This window comes from Leptopilina boulardi, unplaced genomic scaffold (genome assembly GCF_019393585.1).
Source record: "Leptopilina boulardi isolate dan_hultmark-lab unplaced genomic scaffold, ZJU_Lbou_2.1 LbouV2_48, whole genome shotgun sequence".
In the NCBI taxonomy this organism is placed as follows: domain Eukaryota; kingdom Metazoa; phylum Arthropoda; class Insecta; order Hymenoptera; family Figitidae; genus Leptopilina; species Leptopilina boulardi.
Window position 1 is genome coordinate 1,370,097 of NW_026137992.1, and position 21,368 is coordinate 1,391,464.

At 24.6% G+C, this 21,368-nt stretch overlaps 2 protein-coding genes and 1 long non-coding RNA gene across 3 annotated transcripts; all 3 read right to left on the bottom strand.

Annotated features, from left to right (window-relative positions):
- Positions 1-527: 527 nt before the first annotated feature.
- Positions 528-3,704, bottom strand: LOC127289590 (methanethiol oxidase). The gene is made up of 8 exons (XM_051317600.1): positions 3,542-3,704; positions 3,268-3,428; positions 2,384-2,563; positions 1,789-2,089; positions 1,382-1,642; positions 982-1,315; positions 758-880; positions 528-626 (listed from the first exon to the last, which is right to left on the bottom strand). The coding sequence occupies exons 1-8, from the start codon at positions 3,555-3,557 to the stop codon at positions 581-583; spliced, it is 1,422 nt and encodes a 473-aa protein (XP_051173557.1). The 5' UTR covers positions 3,558-3,704; the 3' UTR covers positions 528-580.
- A 487-nt stretch (positions 3,705-4,191) lies between these two features.
- Positions 4,192-7,496, bottom strand: LOC127289591 (uncharacterized). Its single transcript, XR_007844200.1, has 3 exons — positions 7,306-7,496; positions 6,574-6,832; positions 4,192-6,499 (listed from the first exon to the last, which is right to left on the bottom strand). It is a non-coding gene; the product is annotated as an uncharacterized LOC127289591 (long non-coding RNA).
- Positions 7,497-9,056: 1,560 nt separating this feature from the next.
- LOC127289592 (uncharacterized) lies at positions 9,057-20,057 on the bottom strand. Its single transcript, XM_051317601.1, has 5 exons — positions 19,564-20,057; positions 14,677-14,815; positions 11,129-11,360; positions 10,508-10,903; positions 9,057-10,387 (listed from the first exon to the last, which is right to left on the bottom strand). The coding sequence occupies exons 1-5, from the start codon at positions 19,598-19,600 to the stop codon at positions 9,194-9,196; spliced, it is 1,998 nt and encodes a 665-aa protein (XP_051173558.1). The 5' UTR covers positions 19,601-20,057; the 3' UTR covers positions 9,057-9,193.
- Between the last annotated feature and the right edge of the window lie 1,311 nt (positions 20,058-21,368).

Genomic DNA, 21,368 nt, shown 5'->3' on the forward strand with positions numbered 1-21,368 from the left:
ATTTGAATAATTAAAATTTTCCTATAGTAGAAATAAAAAAATTATTAAAAAAATTTAAAGTTCCATGAGAAAAAATATAGAAGTTAAAGTACGTAAAAATTTTTTAAATTTTATATTAAAAATGTAAAAGTTATATGATCTAAGCCTTCACTTTTTATAGACATACTAACACAGAAGAAGAAAGTACCATATCGAAAGGTAATTTCATGAGAGTCACTTTCACACATTTCCGCTCATTGTTTTCGACATGAAGAGCAAATAGCTAGGTGAAAATATATGCGAATGCGGTACATCTAGATATAAATAACAATTAAATTTTAGCGATTTAGACTTTTTTTATAGTTATGAGATTTAAAAGAGTTATTTCCTTTCTTTTTTTATTAACATTCCTTTTATAATAAAAATAAATTATAGAATTCTACACTGGGGAAAAAAATTTACTTGATTCAAATAATCGTTGACTATTATCAAATAAATATTTACTTGAACCAAATAAATTTTATTTTAATTAAATAAACTATATGCAGTTTAGAGAATAAAAATTTTTATTATATATTTTTTCTCGTGGATACATATTTTATTATTCCGCAAGCCAAATATCAGATGTACAATCCCCACCTGGATACCTGTAAAAATTAACAATTAACAAAATTTATTTTTTTACAATATAAAATTATTGAATTATTACTTATTACGAATATTAATTATTATTATCTATCTAGTACAAAATTACATGTTTAATTAATTAATTAAATACCTGGTTTCATGAGCCAGTAAAATGTCATCTTTATCAGCTCCAAAATCAACTAAAAAGTTTTTGTCAAGCTTCATGCCTCCATTCTCCACATCCACGTCCAATTTCAACATTGTTGAACCATGCCTGAGAAATAGATAAAATTTAATTAATTTTATTTTTATTCATTAAATATTAAATTTAATATAAATAATTTAAAAAATTATAATTTTATATGAAATATTAACTTGACATGTTCAGGATAAAATTGTTTGTCCCATGGTTTGTAAAGGGCCGTTGTAACGTAAAGTCGACGACCATCCAAACTCAATTGTAACATTTGTGGTGAACCATAAAGACGACGTTCTTTCACGTAAACAGGATCAGGTTGTTTTTTTAATTCTTTATCATCAACAACCCGAACATTTGAGTCCGAAAGAATAACTCCTCCCAAGAATACTTGACCCGTTAATTTTGGATTTCTTCGATCTGTGATGTCATACTGTCTAATGTCCCCGTGTAACCAATTTGAAAAATAAAGATACTTATCATCAAGACTGATTAAAATATCCGTTATCATGCCTAAAAAAAAATATTTCTATTTTATTTCTCCTTCATTGCAAAAAATTGATTTTTTTTTTAAAATACCTGAAACATATTGATCTAGCCAACCCTCAACTTTCTTTGGTGGAATTTGAATAACTTTTTCGGCAGACCATGTTCCAGTGTCATTTTTGAAAAATCTAAAAATGCTCGAATTCACTGCACAGCCAACATATCCCTCGCATGATGTTGGCTCGTGAAGGAATCTTGTTTCGAGCGGAGCAACTCCGTCTTTACCAAGATCAATTACCTGAAGAAGTTTCTTATCCTTCCAAGAATAAACGTTTAAACTTTGTCCATAAAGTGCTGTAAAGATGAATATATTAATAATTACTCGCCCCGCTCATAAATTTTAAATTATCATCCAAAGATCAAAATTTTGAACATGAATTTTAATTAGTTTCTTATAAAAAAAAAGAAAAAGATAATAATAAATTCATATTAAAATTTACTGGGATCAGTTCCGTCAGTGAGTTGATATCCTCTTTTAAAAACACGTGGAATCGCCCACTCGGAAGCTACAAGAACATCATGATAGGGTTGATACCAAAAATCATAACCAAATTTTGCTTTATCTCCTTTTGTCCACATTCCTTTGATCTCAAGACTATTGCTGTCAATGGAAAGAAAATCACCCTGAGCATCACCATTTGGTGTACCCATTACTGAGATCATTATTTCTCCAGTTGGAGAACAATGCGAAGTATGAGGGGATGCTGCTCCAAATTTATGCATTTCTTCTGGCTCCAAAATCTTTAATAATTAATATCCATTATAGTAACAAGAAAAAAAAATAATTATTATTATACAAATTTCAAAAAAAAACGTATATTTTATACGGAATGACCCCAAAAAAAATCCAAAAAACGGTTATAACTTCTAAAGAAATTAACGGATTGTTATGAAATTTAGTAATTGTGTTCTTTACGATAAATGCCATTGTTTCACTGCAGAAAGATACAAATTTAGGAAAAAAAAAATGCAAATTTGTTACGGAATGACCCAAAAAAAATTATTTAGAATCGTAAAATTTTAAAAATATTTTACTTTTTTCATTTTTGGTTCCCTTTCATTAGAAACGTCAACAAAATAAATACGATCTGAATTTAAACATGGAAGGACCAATGTGTCACGTTTTTTCGGTACATCATGGCAACTGCTGCAAATATTCCATCCACAATGATGAATTTCATCACCAACATATTTCATTCTTAGCTTATGTATTATCTAGAAAAAATATATTGTATTTTTATTTTTATATTCTCAAAGAAACTGTTTTTCAAAAAAATTTTAATTTTTTATCAGTTATAAATTTTGTCAAATAATCAAATATAGGTATATATTGTAAAATTTTTAGTATACAATATATAGTATATTAAAAATTTTTATGATTCTTTTTTAATTTTTTTATGTTAATAATGGCCAGTATCTTTTTATCATTCACAGAAAATTTAAAGGCATTAAAATAAGCTGCAACGCTTCTTATTTTAATCCAATTTTGCTTATTTTAATACCAAAATGGATTAAAATAAGCAAAATTGGATAAAAATAAGAAGCGTTGCAGCTTATTTTAATGCCTTTTAATTTTCTGTGTTATCACTCTGTATAAGATAAGTTTAATTTTTTTGCTCGACTGTAATTTCGACATTCGATAAAATTAATGATAAAAATTATAATTATAATTACAAATTAACTGCTTGTAGCTCTACAATGTTAATTCAGAATACCTCGGTTAATTAAAAGTACTTCAAAATACTTCAAAATACTTCAAAATACTTCAGAATGTTTCAAGATAATTCCGAACACTTCAAAGTACTTCAGATAAATAGAATATTTCAAAATTTTTCTAAATAAGGATATTTTAGATTTTTAAAAATTTTAATTTCAAAATTTCAAATATTGAAATAGAGAAAAATTTGTTGTATACAAACTTGGCAAAAAGTAGGACTCTCTGGATCTATGTCAACTGTGCAAAGTACGTCTTCTTTAGCTGGATTCGTATGTATGCAAACAGTGTACATTAATTTTTCTCTAGGACCCTCCATCATTGCTGCTTTCGGAGACCTATATCCTGGACCACATGGCTGACATTCTGTTTATTTATAATTAACATTTATTATGTAAAATAATCAAAAAATTAATTAATCAATATTCGGAAAAATATTTAATAAGAAAATTAAATCTTTTTTTAATTTATCAACTTACTTGCCACTTTTGCCATTTTGAAAATTTAATTTTCTACAAATGGATGAGGAAAATTAAACAAAAAAAAAACAAAAAAAAAACAAATATTAATTTTCAATTCGCAATTTTCATTTGCACTTTGTGAAGAGTTAAACACATCTGACAGGAATAATCAGTCATTTTGTGAGATCCGTCTCCCCTTCTTTTCTCACTTGACCTTGATAACCAACCAACGCTATCATCACATGATCATTTACCATTTTTTTATTTATGAATTCTAAATTCAAATCATTTGCAAAAAAAATACTTTTTTATCTTGAAGTTAAAATATTATATATTTTTTTTTTTATTTTGATAATTATTTCAGAACATAAGTGCATTCAACTTAACTTTATAAATTTAAAATAATCTTTATTACAAAAAGTGTATTTGCAAGCAACTTTTTATTAATTTTTATAAAAGTAAATAACAATTACATATTTTATAACACACAATATTGTCGCCAAACATTTGCATTATTTAAAAACTCAATATTACACAATTTTTTCAACAATATTAAAACTAGCAAATATTAAATATACTAAATATATATATATATTTTTTAAAGAATAATAGTAGAAAATAAAATATATAAAAAATATTTTTTTATCAATATTGATAATTATATAAAATAGTATGAGAATTAATAAAAAAAATTCAATTCCAATATTTTATATATGAAGAATTATATGTAGATTGAAAAAAATTATTTGATTCAAATAATTTGTTTACTTTATTATCAAATATATATTTATTTGTATTAAATAATTATTTAATCAATGGTATTTGTTTCAAATACAAAAAAATTATTGTTACAAATACAATTTATTTAATTGAAATAAAAATTGTTTTGCTCAAGTAAATATTTATTTGATAATAGTCAAGTAATCGATTATTTTTGAATGAAATAAATTTCTTTTTCAGTGTATAAAGAAATAATAAGAAAGGTTGATAATATTATATTAATATATACTATACTGTATATTATACTGTATATTATGTTAATATTTATATATACTATATGTATACACATAAATAATACTTTCGTTTTCTCGTTACATAAAATTCGATCCGTATTATAATATGTAAAAATACAAATGTCATTTTACAATAAGAGAATTTATAATATCAATTTAGAGCAGATTTCAGGTACCTTTATTGTTGTAAAAATAAATGAAGGTCTTATTCCCGAAATCTGTTTTTAATAATTGATACCTTTTTTATGACCTTGTATTTTTTTCAGTCAATATGTCAATCTATTTAATTATTTATTTATTAAATTAAATTAAAATAAATCCAATTCAATTGAAATTAATTAAATTTAATAAAATTAATTTGAATTAATTTATTAAATTATATTTATTAAATATTTAATAATATAAAGATTAGCAAATATAACAATAAAATTTTTTTAAAATAAAATTTACTTTCCCATAATTCTATATATATATATTTAATTTTGGCCCCACATTAAATTGCTTTTTAAATTACCGATATTGACATACTTTAATATTATATTGTATATTCGTCTCATGTTTCTTATTCTAATGTCGTTTTTTATTATTAATTACAAGTATTTTAAACATTTATTTATGTTTTTGATTGTCTAAACTAGAGGCTTTTGTCAAAAAAAAAGGCCAATTGAATATCCTATAAAATTGATTAATAATAATTTAACTAAAAAAAAAAAAAAAAAATTCTAATTTTATGGAATATTCATATGTGCCGTAAAAAAATTAACAATTCTTTTGTGCCGCACAAAACAGTCGTAGATATATATTATTACATTGTTTTTACTAAAATAACAAATTGAATAATTCTGTGCAATATCAAAACATTTTATATATATACAATAATTATACTTATTCTATATGTGGTGTGAAAGAGCAACAGTAGGAAAAATACAATTAATTTTTTTTAGCATATATTTATATTTTTTTATATATATTAAATGATACGTCACGTATAATTTTAGGCAAACAAAATTAAAAAAAAAATCTTTTATTAATTTAAAATAATTTAATTAAAAGAAATAATTATTAGTTAATATATAATACGATTAGAGAAAGTAGAAAAAAATTTCAGAATTTGATTAATTAAAGAAGGACCATTTTGAAAATTTACGAAAAACGAAGAACTAAAAAAAATCTAGCATTTTTTTTTTTAAGTAGATTCCTTTGTTACATTTTTTCTCAAAATTTGCTTATTATATTTATTACGCAAATAATCACAAATTGTCAATTTCTCCCGTTGACCAAGAGGCAATTGATTCAATTTATTTTTTGCATTTCTTATGTTGGAAAAAATGTTATCAAAATCACTATCTATTTTATCAAGAGTGCTACTAAAATTGGCAATCATTTTTAAAAATAATGAATTTGTTCGCGATTCAAATTCTAATTTTTTTTTAGTTAGAAAAACTACTAAGCCAAGAATTACAAAAATTGACACACATATGAGAATTTTTGGAATGTGCGACATTTTTTTTTTTATCAAACAATTCTCAATATATTTTATTTTGTGCATTTTATAATTTGTTTTTTCAATTTTAAAAAACACTCATTTTTTTTCAGTACAAAGATTTATGTAGTTAATATCGATTTTTCTTTCTTAGACATTTTTTTTTTTTTTTAAGAATATTTTCTTAATACAAAATTCGTATATGTTATAAATTAATGAACACTATTGGTTTAATTGATAGGATGTCTTAAATCTATTTTGGTCGAAAATTTAGAATTTACACGGGTACTATTTCTATATAATCATAAATTTTTTCAGGTACACTAAAAATACTCTTGAAATTAATTTAAAAAGTGATTATCAATTTTTAAGACATCTTTTGATGTTCCATTATTATTAGTTACTTTATTATTCGTTAGCTGAATCTTCTTCAAGGAATTATATTCTTTCAATAATTTTTCAATTTGTCGTTTCTTTAGCCTTGTAAAAAAAAAAATTATTAAACTTTTATTTGATATTTGAAAGTAATTTATTTAAGAAAAAAACAAACTTACTTGTTCTGATAATAAATACTTGACGTTTTCACATTTTTTCTTCGATATAACAATATTTGTTTCTTTTGTAATATTTTAAAAGAATTGCGAACTAAAATTCCGTGGCGCATTACTTTAGTTGAAATATTCTTTTTATGTCTCATAATTCGAAAAGATTGTGCTATCCTTTTTTAGAAATTTTTTTCAAATGGAGTTTCCTTGAATTTTTATTGATAAACTTTAATGATTCTTGCACGTTCATGAACGGTTTTTTTTTTATCTAAAAGTATTGAATGATTGAATTTTTTTAAAAATAATTATTAAATAATATTCTGAATTTATTAGAAATATTAAAAAATTCTTTGAAGTATTTAAATTATGATTTTACTTTGCCGTTTTGAATTGATTTTAAGTTTAACATTGAAATATAATAAATCAATAATTTCTAGAAATTGAATAAGAAAATTACATTTTGTCATAATTTACGTTTTTTTTTTTATTTTATTGTCTAATTTTAAAATAACAATAAATAATCGATGAAAATCATATAAATTTGATTTATAATAGCATTTTTAAAATTTTCTTTTTATTTGAATTTTTAATAATTTTATGAAACATAAAAAAATGAATTTATGTAAATCTTATATTTATTTTATTGCTAATACTATAATATATATATAGTAAGAATTTAATTTCAATAAACAAATTAAAAATTACTAAATTTTTTTTCTAAAAAAGTGAGAATGTACTCACGTGGACTGAGGGAAATAATAATATATGTTTGATGATGAAAATATTTGAAAAAGTTGATTCTGTTTATACTTGTTGATCATATGTATGGAGGAAATAAATGGACGTCTCCACGTGTATAGGCGCGGTCCTTTCAACCCTATTTCTTTGCGGTTATCCCGAATATCCCTATACACAACCGTCACACCGGAAATCCTCCGACACCAACAACTATATCTTTCAATTTGCGCATGCGTATCCAAATCAATAAAAGTTGTTAAGGGAATACCGTGGAGATGACATTTCTGTTTTTTTTTTTTTTTTTTTATTCAAATTATTTCTCATTTTTATTTTTGTAATAAAATAAATTTCTAATTTTTAAATCTTTTAAGATCAAAATATTTATTTACATATTTTTAATAAATTTTATTAAAAAATCATTTTTTTTTTTACAAAAAAAATTCTATCTAAAATTCTGAAAGTAAATTGTAGATAAATTTTGTCAAAATTGCAAATTTTAGATCCGTCTTGTAAATTAAAATTAAAAAAAAAACGGGAACACAGTAATTAAAAGTATACAAATTTGATAATAAAGTGATATTTATTCTATATGCTCTCTTTGATTGAGATTTACAAAATAAATTTCTTTTTATAAAATTTTTACATATTTTTTCAATTATATTTTTATATACACACACATTTTTAAAAAAATCATTAGAAAACAGTCTTCATTTATAGGTGATACCTATTTAAATCTAAACTATACATAAAAAAGAATCTTATTTATAAAATATATACAAAATTTTAGTATTTAATTTCAAATACATATTTTAAATGTATTGAAATGTATAATAAACAGTCACTGGGGTTTCATCCCTGGCTATAATTATTAAGCCTCCTTATAGTAATTTCTTAATATATAAATTTATACTTAGATCAAAATCGACAAAATTTTATAATTTTTGCAATTTTACAAAAAATTTTACAAAAATTTTGCAATAAAATACATGTATAAAACATGTATAATATAAAAACAATCACTGGGGTATGCATCCCTTGACCGCAATTGATTTGCAATGTCAACGTACATATTAATATCCTAATTTAATTTTACAATTTTTAATATTAAAAAGAAAATGATCACTGGCTGGCGTTCGTCTCACGTAGTATTATAAAAATACTCCCGAACTTAATTGCTAAACACTTAAATATAAACTGTACAATTATTTACATTTCTTTTTATAGTAAACTGAAAAAAAAATTTATTTCATTCAAATAATCGACTACTATCAAATATAAATTTATTTAATTATTTGAGTTAGTTAAATTGTATTTGTTTCAATTACAAAAATTATTGTCTGAAATAGTTGTTTTTAATTCAATTACACTGAAAAAAAAAAAATTTTTTATTTCATTCAAACATTCGATTACTTGACTATTATAAAAATAAATATTTATTTGTATCAAATAATTTTTATTTAAATTAAATAAATTGTATTTGAACCAATAATTTCTGTATTTGAAACAAAATACAATTTAATTGTGTCAAATAATAATTATTTGATACAAATAAATATTTATTTGATAATAATCAAGTAATCGAGTATTTGAATCAAATTTTTTTTTTAGAATATTTAGTTTCAAAAATATTTGCTAAATATTTATTTGAAGTTAATTATTTGAATAAAAAAAAAAAAATTTTATATTCTTATCTAAAATATATACAACTTAATTCGAAAATTAATTATTTACAATCTTTGATATAATCTAATTATTTACAGACAATTATTTATATAAATAAAAATATAATATTTACACGTATATTCATACTCTTTGAGATTCTCAATATAAAAATTAAATTTTTTTCTTTAATAAACTAATTTACTATTTTAAAAATTGAAAAATCGAAAATTCAAAATCGATACAAAAAAAAGAGAATTTGCAATCCAATGAGACACGCAGGTACTGTAGATTTGGTAGCAGCTGATGAAAAAAGACCAAATTTGATACCAAGACTTCTTCTGAGATGAGCTCTCAACAATGGATTATGATATTCCGTTGGACCACATTGATGAAGTGGTGCATCCCAAAGATTATTTTCACGTAGGCCAAGTTTCAATGTATATTGACCACTCCAATTGACACCAACTCGGGCTTTAAATCGAAGTGTCGATGGTGCTTCTAAAGAATCAGGTACACAATTATTGGGCCATGTGGGCAAAGCTTTGCCCATTTGTGATTCTGAATTAGTCATTAAATGACCACCACAACGAATGGCAATAAAATTATCCCCAGGAATCAAAAAACTCTCCGCCACATGAAGATCCAATTCTGTTGTTCCAGTTGGTACAGATGACAGCATTGGTTTTCTAGTTGTTTCAATTTGACGTTGATTTCCTCTCAACATTGCCGCATATGATTCCGCCAATGATGGTTGGGCATTTTTCAAAAGATGACGATACGATTCCTCCTCATTGACGCTTCGTTTCACTTTCTTTGACACTGACAATATTGGTTGTGCCGTCGATGCACTTTCATCATTATTTGGTTTTGGTAAAACATTTGAAAATGATATTTTTTCAATAGTCTCGCCAATTTTTCTCGATGTTTCCTCTTGTTTTGGAAGTTGTGTTTCTAAAATTTCTTCTTTAGTTTCTAAAATTCTTTTTTTCATTAAAGAATTTTTAAAATCTTTATGATATTTTGATTTGAATGGTTCACGTCTCATTCTTGAAAAATCGTCAAAATCGATAGATTCGACTTTTTTATTTTCATTAGGTAAAAGATTTTCCTCAACGTATCTATCAATTTCGTCGTGTCTTCTTTGACGACCTGCACGCTGTACATAACTTCCGGCAGCAGTCACTGAATAAATGTAGGAGAGACATTTTGGATCTGTATAATAATCCCAACGACCGGTCCAAAGTTTATCACCTGAATAAACTTGTAGTTGTCGTTTAATCCAAAGACCACCCTTGAAACTCTCGCAATTCACACTTAGCCAAGAACCACCCAATAAAGCCGGAAGTGCAACTCCTTCATTGAGCAATGGTGGACTACTGTCTGTTGATCTAATTACAGCATTGCAAATTGGACATCCAAACATCTGGAAATAAAAATATTTTTATTAAAAAAATAATAAAATAATAATAATAATAAAATAATAAAAATAAAAAATTTAAAAATCAGAAAGAGAAAATTAAATAAATTTTAAAGAAATATTTACCATATCGCTTCGAATGAGAGGTGAAGACTGTAGCGAGGATGGAAAATGTGAAAAACGAGAATTTCTATTTGGAGGTAAACCAGCGAGGAAAAGTTGAACTTGGGGTTGACCATTAGAGCCAAGGGCAAAAGCATTAGAACTTGAAGGTTTCTTTTGTACTCTGACAAGGTCTAATTCTCCAAAATCAATTCCCAATGGCCTTAAACAATCAATTCCACGATGAATGTGCAATGACTGATGACCTTCGAGTTGATTATACCTTGAAATTGAACCCTCGTCCCAATGGATATTTGAAAATCTTTGATTTACTTGGTAAACTAATTGCGCAACATAGGGTCTCCATTTTGGTTGTGGACTGCACGTGACGTTGACCCTGTGCTCAAATTTATGGGCGACCTGTAAACAAAACAAAAAAAAAAATAAAAATATTTTGAAAAGAAAAAACAATTTTTCGTAGAAGAAAATTCCACAAAATTTTTTTCCCACGAAAATAAAAAAAAAAAAAAATATTTTTCAGTCAAAAATTATTTTTGAATTTAAAAAAAAATTGGCTCTGAGAGAAATAATTTTTTCTACATGTATAGAAATTTAAAAATTAAGTAAAATTTGGATAAAACTTACTTGTCGATTAAGCGGAACAACGTGAACGGTATGCAACAGGTATTTTGTTTTTGTAACTCCAGGTATAAATGTTGATGGAGCATGTAATTTTATTGTTCCATGAGCAACGACAGTATGAGTTGGAATGGTACAGGATTCATCTGCATAATGATATCTTGACAATAAAAATGTTCCATTTGGAAAAAATAGATATTTTCGAATCAGATATTCCGGTCCAGCTCGAACTTCGCATCTGTAAATAAAAAAAAATTAGAAAAACTTTACTAAAAATCATAAAAAAAATATAGTTTATTTATAATTAAAAAAAATTTTATTAAAAGAAAATCAATTTTGAAATTGAAAACAGATGGTTATGAAAAAAAAAATAGACATAGATTTTCGGGTTATCGTCATTGATAACCCACAACAGACACATGAGGGTGAGTCAATAGAAATTTAAACTTATATATAGGCATTGGAAAATAAATTCTTTATCCTAATACTCATAGAAACTTTTATGATTTTACAAATGCCATACAACTTTCGTGTACCTTTTTAGTTATCTTCTACGATACAGTTGGGGCAAACTTAAATCTCTCTTCGAAATTTTTAAACCCTATAGATAAGTTTCCGATTTCCATCAAGATTTTCTTTTAACATTTTCCAGACATTTTTGGAAATGGAAAAAAAATATTGAAAGATTCGTAGATAATCCACTTGTTGAAAAGAATTTTTTTTAAAATACTTTTTTTGAAAGTAAATTTTATTTATTTCTCAACTATTTTTTTTTTCTACTCAAAAATTAAGAAACACTCTTTTTAAAATAAAATTCCCTTTTCGTATCGATAAATAAAAATATTTTCTTAGGGAAAACAATAAAAAAAAAAAATCCTTCCAAATTTTTGACCATTTGTTAAAAAATACAAAAATATCTCGAAGATGTAAAATATTTCCACGAGGTGATAGAAAGTCTTTTTTTCGAAAAAAAAATAATAAAATAAAATCGACGCCCACAGACATCATTCAGGCTTGAAATTTGAAGCTTTTAAACTAGTTCCTTTTGAGATGCAGTTTAAAATGACAGGTCGCAAAAGCGACGTGGGTCACATTTTAGAACTGCTATATATGCAAGGCCCTTTTAACTTAAAAAGCATTTTCTAAGAAAAGGGACGAAAAGCAAAACTGGGGTGAAAAATCCTAGGACACGCCGGGATATATTCTCTTACTCCCTCTGAATAACACTCGCATTGTCCATATTATATCCCCCGCTTTTACTTTTTCGGGGATGTTCCTCTCTATATACCTGAGCGTGGACCAAAAACCTTTACAATGTCCTGCCAGCACGGATCATTTATCTCGCTCCACGGTTTTCAAATATACAATGCAAAGCCAACGATTTGGAGTAGCTAATAAATTGATCGACGATCGTTAACCCAGCTGCTTTTTCAATTGCATTCAAGAAAAAAAAAGAAAAAAAAAAAAAAAAAAAAATTTTTTTCTATAAAATTTATGAATTCGACTTCAATAACCACAAGACATCAAATAAGAGTTACACTCCAATGATTCTATTAAACTCATTTTATATTTTATAATATATATAAACTTCTTTTACTAAATCAGAAATTTATTTATGGATTTTTGATTCAATTCTTTCAGAGGTGTTTAGGAGTCTTTTTTTTCAATGATCCGTGAAACATTTTCCAAACAATAGCAACAATGATAATAACATTAATTTTCTTTGACTTTGTATTTGGAAATTTAAAATCTGAACTGAAAAATTTGAGTCGATAAATTTTTTTTTATAAATAATTATTACGTAGTTTATTCGATTCAAATATGTACACTGAGAAAAAAAATTATTTGGACTAAAATAATCGATTACTTGAATATCAAATAAATATTTACTTATATGAACCAAATAATTTTTATTTGAATTAAATAAATTTTATTTGGACTAATAATAATTTCTGTATTTGAAACAAATACTAATTAATTGACTCAAAATAAAAATTATATTTGATTCATGTAAATATTTATTTGATAATAATCAAGTAATCGAATATTTGAATGAAATAAATTTTTTTTTTCAGTGTATTTATTTCGATGATTTTTTTCAGATATAGAAAAATATTAAAATGCGATTTAAAAAATAAACAATTTTTGAACAAAATTGAGATATTTGTCGGGAATGGTCTATATTTTTTTTTCGAGGAGGAAACAAATCTACTTTTTCAGGGATATAAAAGATCAAAGCGGTTTGAAAATAGGAGGGGATCTAGTTACGCCCAAAAAGAAAACCAGAAATTGACTCATAAAAAAATTGTGGTAAAGTTCGTTTTTTTTGTGATTTTTCCAGAATATATACAATTCTCGTGAACTTAAAATGGATTTAAAAAAAAAAAAACCGTGACAAATTAAAAATATTTTAAGAGGGTTTAAAAAATAAAATTTATTACTGTTTTACAATATCGTTATTACAGATAAAATGTAAAATTTCTATTTTTTAATTTTTAAAAATAAATTATTATTTATTATACCTAAAATAAAAATATTTTTTAAACTATTTTTTTAAATATTAAAAAAAAAATGATTCTAATATTATCAGTTTTTGATATTAAATTCGAACTCTTTCGAAATTAAATTGACGTTATTCGGCCTATAAACGTCATTTTGAAATATTTGATTAATGTAATGTTTTTTTTTTCTCCATTGTTACGCTTTATGGGAACACATTTTAAAAATTGTTTACCACCTACTTACGAGAACATATAATATAAAGAGAAAATTCTTTTGATGTTTCAGGATAAGCGTGTGCGGTACATAAACCTTCCCGCGCATTTAAGATGGTTAGATAAGTATCTTTAAATTCTGATAAAATTCTTTAGTCTCTTCGATATGAGGAACAGATAAGTTATAAGTGACATAAAGATGAAGAGGGAAAGAAAGAAACAGGCGCCTCTCTCTCTCTCTCTCACTTTTACGCGATCGTAGATATAGAAAAAGGTATACAGTTTGTTGTAGATCAAAAATTATTGATTTTTTTTTTCCAACCAATCCTAATGGCAATTTATCTCACATAAATATTTATCAAAATTGAATAGAGAAAAATGTTAAAATTTTGCATTTATAAATATCGGGAAAAAAAAAATTTCCCTTTCAACACGGAAAAAAAAAATATTTACCTGCAACAGCGAAAGATTTCAATAGAATAAAAAAATTAGTTAAATCTTTCACTATTTTAATAAAATCTTTCGTTGTTTCAGAAAAAAAAATTTTTTCCGCGAAACTTAAATTATTTCGAAAAAATAATAAATTATTATCAAACAATTAATATGTAATCGAATGTGCCTGAATTTCTGCCTAAATTTTTGTTTCTTTATTATAAAATAGTTTTCTGTATCCAAAAAGGAATTTTTTATTTTTAATCACTATAATAATTTTTCAAGAACAATTTTTCACTAGAAAAAATATAAAATGTTTTTTTTTTTTTTGAAGAAAGGAATTTAAAAAAAAGTATTAATAAAAATAATTTTTAAAGAGGTTTGGAAAAAAAAATTGATTATACTCACTCTTGTGATAGCCAAGTGGCTTCGAGTCTGGAGGGTGTCTCATCGGCAGTGGTAGCACTATCCTCGAGAAAAGATGTTCTCATGGCATTTTCACATTGATCCTCTCTGTCTGGTCCCCAGATCATTCCATGACAGGCACCTTTAAACAAAAGAATTGTTTTTTAATCCCTATTGGGAATAATAATCACATGCATCATTATATGTATTATAAAGATATGTGTGAGATATGTAAAAAGATAAATATATAATTTTGTGTCATATTCGTTGAAACAACTTCCCCATGGAAGTTATACTGCCTCATGGGGGTCACCTTTTCTTGATCTAAAAGGATGAGAGATTCTTTAACAGGTAAAATTTTTACGAACTCCTGCTGCGTCACTATAGCTGATTTAGGACATGACAGATCTGAAAAAATATACCCACTTCTACCCTATACTATATAGTATTGGAATTATCTTAGTTTTACTCTCTTGCCAAGGACCAGTTATATTACCTGGACCAGCAAAACTCAAATAAAGTCAAAAATAATTCCCCTATAGGTGACAATCACAAATTTTGATTCAAGATGAAAAAAAGAGTTCATCTCTTTCTTTCTGAATCATATATAGTCAATTTATAATCTTTAGGAATTTTTACATTGTTATCTTTCGTGACAATGACGTGAAAAAATAGTTTTCGAAAGAAAACAATATGAGAAAGGGATAAAAGCTGAAGTTAACTTCTCAGCTGAAAAAATAATTCCAAAAAAAATAATTCCAAAAAAAAATAGTTATATGAACGAAATATATATTTTTTTAATTTCTTGGTTTACCTTGAAAGATTTTTAAATAAATATTTTTTTTTTTTGTATGAATTTTCGTTTCAAAAATATATTTCAAATGATAAAAAAAAATTAAAATACTTTTTTAAGATTATTTTAATAAATATTTATTTGTTAGAGATAAATTTTTTTATTTGGATTTAAATAAAAAATTTATTTACGCCAAATATAAATGGGATAAGTATAGGCTCTGAGACAAATAAACGTTTATTAACTCAAATATTATTATTCAAATAAAAATTTCTCTGGCTGTATAAATTAATTTATGTTAAAAAATTAATTTCTGTTAATTTTTTTTCGATAAATTTATTATACTTAATTTCTATATATTTGCTCGACGTTGGACGTTTTGATGAATGCCCGATTTTATCAATTTTTAATCTAAAAAATTATAGCTTTTCTCTTTTACCTAGTCATATACAGATAAAAATCCTTAAATTTTTGCTTTTAAAGAAAAAAAACTGTTTTCAATACAATAAATAATTTGAGACATCTTTGACAATGTGAACTTTTGTTTTTGACTTTAAACCAATAAAAATAATTTATAAAATTTGTTTACAGTAAAAATAGAATTAAACGAATTTTCTCTTCGAAAAATTGAAATTAAAATCCCGCCAAAAAAAAAAAAATGGAAAATGCAAGAAAATTTGCCAAGAGAAATATTTTATTGACGTTTATATTTGAAACAAATAAAATATATTTGAAGCAAACAAAAATATATTTGTCTCCAGAGCCTAATAATTTTTTTTTTGATTTATTTTAAAATAGAAAAAAAGAATTATTTATAGCATAAATAAAATTTTATTTAGCGCAAATAAAATTTTTATTTATTAATAAATAAATTATTATTTATATTATTATAGAATAATAAATAAATTATTATTATTTTATTAATAAATAAATAAATAAAAATATAATAATAAGTACCGGAAATAAATTCGAAAAAAATGTAAATAATTTTTTTTTCAACAATCAAAAAAAGTGATTTTTCATAAAAAAAACAACCAATATTTTCTATCCTAATAACTTTAACGACAGGAATAATTGAGACGAAAAGCAGAATATAATAACTGGCCCTGGGTAAAAACTAAATTGAGAAGTTTTAAAAATTGAGGGGGGACGCGCATGATTTGGAGTGCGAATGCAGTGGCTGTGACATTCGTCCCGCATCATGAGAATATTGTGGGAGTATCCTGCTCTCACTCACAAACATGAGAGCATATGGTGTTTCAAGTGACTTTGGGAATTTCTAACGAAAACCTCTTCACTCAGTCCAGACCAACGTTCACTGTATATATATATATATTCATTCCTGCATCTGTATTTGTATATATGTATATATTTATAATATATATTTGTGAATGCGCTAAACACACGACTGGTGTGTCGAGGATTGATGACTTTTGCTTCTCGTTTCAAGAATTAAGAGAGGGGTCGACACCAAAAAACCCAACAAGCACACCCTCAAAAGTCTCTCTCTCTCTCTTTCTCTATGAAATAAAACCTAAACCAAACATTAAACGCTCTCATGTCCCCTAAATCATTTGCGATGTCGATTATGTAGAAAAATTTTTGAACAAATGAGAAAAAAGGAGAAGGAAAATTAAACCCATGGGAAAATTTTGAGAAAAAAAGGCCAGAAAATTGATGAGTATATATAACAGAGAAGAAAAATGGTCGAGTGAATATTTTAGATAAAATTTAAGAAATCGAAGTTATTTTAATTATTTTCGATAAATATTTTTTTAGTATCTTCTTCTAGAAAAATTTGAAATTTTTCTTTAACCACCGCTGAGAAATTAGTATTCTATTCCGTCGACTGCTTGTTATTCCCTTTGAACGATCTTTTAATTTTATATCAGTTCCCTTCTCTTTATTATTTAACTCTCGCTTTTTCTATTTCTTTTCTATTTTCGATTTTTATTTCCTTTTTTTTCTACACTAAAAAAAAATTTTATTTAATTTAAATAAAAATACAATTTTCAACTGAACCAAATAATTTTTATTTGAATTAAATTTGAATCAATAATTTCTATATTTGAAACAAATACCATTTAATTGACTCAAATAATAATTAATTGATACAAATATATATTTTTTTTTTTTGATAATAGGTAATCGAGTATTTCAAGTACATTTTTTTTAATGTTGGTTTAACTCAGACTATAAAAAAATTTAGTTGATTGAAATAATTGGTTACTATTAAATAAATATATTTACTTGAACTAAATAATTTTTAAAACCAAATAATTGAATTAAATAAATTGTATATTTGATCCAAAAAAAAAATCTGTATTTGAAATAAATACAAATTAATTGCTTCAAAAAATAATTATTAGTCTTGAAATAATATGCAAATAAATATTTTTCAATAGTCAAGTAACCGATTATTTGAATCAAATAAATTTTTTTTTAAGTTGTTACAAACAAATTTTTCTCAGCGATATTTTTCCAATGGCGGACAGTAATAATAATAAAATTAAAATAATAATAATATAATAATAATAAAATTAAAAATATAAAATTAAAATAATAATAGAGAAATAGTAAAAAAAAAAAAAATTTTTGTCCTATGTATTTTTCTCTCTATCTCATCTCTTTTACACGTAGCACTTTGTATTCTGAATAAGATTAGCGCTTAAGGCGACAAACATTGCACGCGAAGCTATGCGCATCTTGCGAGAGATTTCAGTAATCATGATGTGATTGACAATTTTGTATCGCGCAGATTCTCTTTGATATAATCACATTTTTAAGGTGAATTTTTCAAGTCATTTAATAATTTCGAATATTTTTCGAATGAAAGAAAGAAAAAAAAATGATGAAGAAGAAGAATAAAAAAGAAAAAGAGGTTTCACAATGAAAGGGAGCTGATTGAAAATAGTGACTGGGTGAAACGTTCATTTCAAATGTTGCGGTGAGCAGGAAATTGGTCAAAGACTTTTGAAGTAGTCGGCGTCTTTGATCTTATGGTCGGTCTTCAAAACCGTTATCAGTTTCCTTGCGGGCTCATTTTCAATTTTTTCAGTTCCGTGAATTTATCAAGTATTTAAAAAAAAATAAAAATTCTATTTTGTAATTTATTAAAAATTAATTTTACAAAAATTGATAGTAAATTTAAATTCGATTTATTTTTTTTTTGAGGGGAGATAAAATTGCATATATATATTTTTTTTTTTTGAAAATAAAGAATTTACTTTTACAGCAGTAAATTGGAGGAAATTTATTCTCATTCTTTGGACAGGACAATGAATTGAAAGAGAAAAATTTGAAAGAGACTATTAACTTATGCAGGGAACGATAAAACTGTCCCTCCATATCTTGGGGTTTACTTTCAAAGGTCGCAATGAAGATAAAAGGAATTAAACAACAAAAAAAAAAAATTCTACCCTTATGTTTACTCTCTTATATTCAAAACCCATAAAATAAGGGATATTTTTCTTTTTTTTTTTTTTTATTGAAAAATTGTCCAATATTATACAAAAGAAGAAAGATCGAATCAAATATGAAAAATTAATTTGCCTTTATTGAAAAAGGTTTCGTTTTACAAAAAAATGAATTTTTTTTGTCAAAAAATTTAAATTGAAGAAATAAGAGTTGAAAAAAAATCTCTATTGTGATTTAAATATATTATATCTAAAGAAGATAAAGACTTGAAAGACATTTAATTTTGTCAACAATATTCTCGAGAAGAGAGATAGGTCGAGGATGAGAAATAACAGAGGGTAAAAAAATTATCTTCATTGACAATAAAATGTTCTCGTATGATGCGATAAATATGATTTCTTTAATTACCACGCTAGAAGGAAATTGTAAATTACAATACGTCATATATTTACTCTTTGAACGAATGATCAAAACAGTAAATTCTAATATATTTTTAATATTAAAAATTCAATAATTCAATAATTAATAATTAAAAATTCAAATTGAATTTTTTGTAAAAAAAAAAATTAATTTATAATTAAATGTAAATTAATTTTTTGGAAAGGAAAATTTTACATGTATGAAAATATATGATAAAAGAATATAAAAAATATTTCTATATAAAATAAAATTTTTCTTACCAATCAAAAAAGTGTAAAAGATGAAAGAAAGATCCATTTTTTTTTTTAAATTGTATTTAACAAACACTGAATACACTTTATTCCATTAAAATTGAAATGTTTATTTGTTTGTTTGTTTATTTATTTAAAAAAAATGAACAATAATAAAACACGAAAACGCACATGTTCACTTCACTATTCGAATGATCATTGGAGTCTGGAACACTCGTGACTCTTGAACTATACTCGTCCCTTGAGCAACCTACCCCAAACCTATATAGACTCATCCCCACTCAGTGGCAAATACACAGCATCATTTCTTCTATTTCGAATATAGACGCGAGAAGAACCTCTTGTGGACCCCAAAAATTGAAAGTTTTTCTTTTCCGCATCCTATATAGATTCGATTCCTGCTGTGCGAGGGTTCTTTGGACCTTTTCGAAATATATGTATGAGAGAGTCGAAGACATCGTTACCACACCATAGAGTTTGGCGAGTGTATATAAAGTTTTTAAAATTGGACGTGCGTTTTTAAAGGAATATGACTTAGCTCCTCTCAGTCGGAGGCAAGAATTTTACCTTGTGGAAGGACAAACATTTTCAGAGACAAAAAAGTTCTCTATACATAACGGAAGTGAATAAACTGATAAAAAAAAAATAAAAAAGAACTTTCCCAAAAATTCTTGGAATATTTTTCTTTTTTGGGAAAAAATATAAATCCTTTTTTTAAGAAAATGAAAATTAAATCTCTGTTTCGCGACTATTTTCTTTTTAATGTATAAAAATAAAGAATTTTTTTTTTCAATTCAGAAAGATAATTTAAAATTATATCTGCAAGGAGAAAAAAAAATTTTATTCAAATAATCGATTATCAAATCAATATTTATTTGTATTAAATAATTTTTTAGTTGAGTCAATTAAATAGTATTTTTTTGCACACTCAGAGAAATGGTATATTTGTCTCCGAGCCTACTAACTCATTTATTTGTTGCAAATATATTTCATTTCATTGAAATAAAAAATTTATTTGAGTCAAAGAAAAATTTATTTCTGACAAATAAAATTTTTATTTACCCCAAATAAATAAGTTAGTAGGCTCTGAGACAAATATAGGTTTATTTAACTCAAATATATTTTATTTGGTTCAAATAAATCATTTCTCTGGGTGCAAAGAGAGAAATTATTTCAAATACAGTTTATTTAATTCAATTATTTGGTTTCAAAAATTATTTGGTTCAAGTAAATATTTATTTGTATTAAATAATTTTTTGGTTGAGTCAATTAAATAGTATTTTTTTTCAAAGAGAGAAATTATTTCAAATACAATTTATTTAATTTATTTGGTTTCAAAAATTTTTTGGCTCCAAAAATTATTTGGTTCAAATAAATATTTATTTGTATTAAATAATTTTTTGGTTGAGTCAATTAAATGGTATATTTGTTTCAAATACAGAAATTATTTATTCAAAGAGATACAGTTTATTTAATTCAATTATTTGGTTTCAAAAATTATTTGGTTCAAGTAAATATTTATTTGTATTAAATAATTTTTTGGTTGAGCCAATTAAATGGTATATTTGTTTCAAATACAGAAATTATTTATTCAAAGAGATGCAGTTTATTTAATTCAATTATTTGGTTTCAAAAATTATTTGGTTCAAGTAAATATTTATTTGTATTAAATAATTTTTTGGTTGAGTCAATTAAATAGTATTTTTTTTCAAAGAGAGAAATTATTTCAAATACAATTTATTTAATTCAATTATTTGGTTTCAAAAATTTTTTGGCTCCAAAAATTATTTGGTTCAAATAAATATTTATTTGTA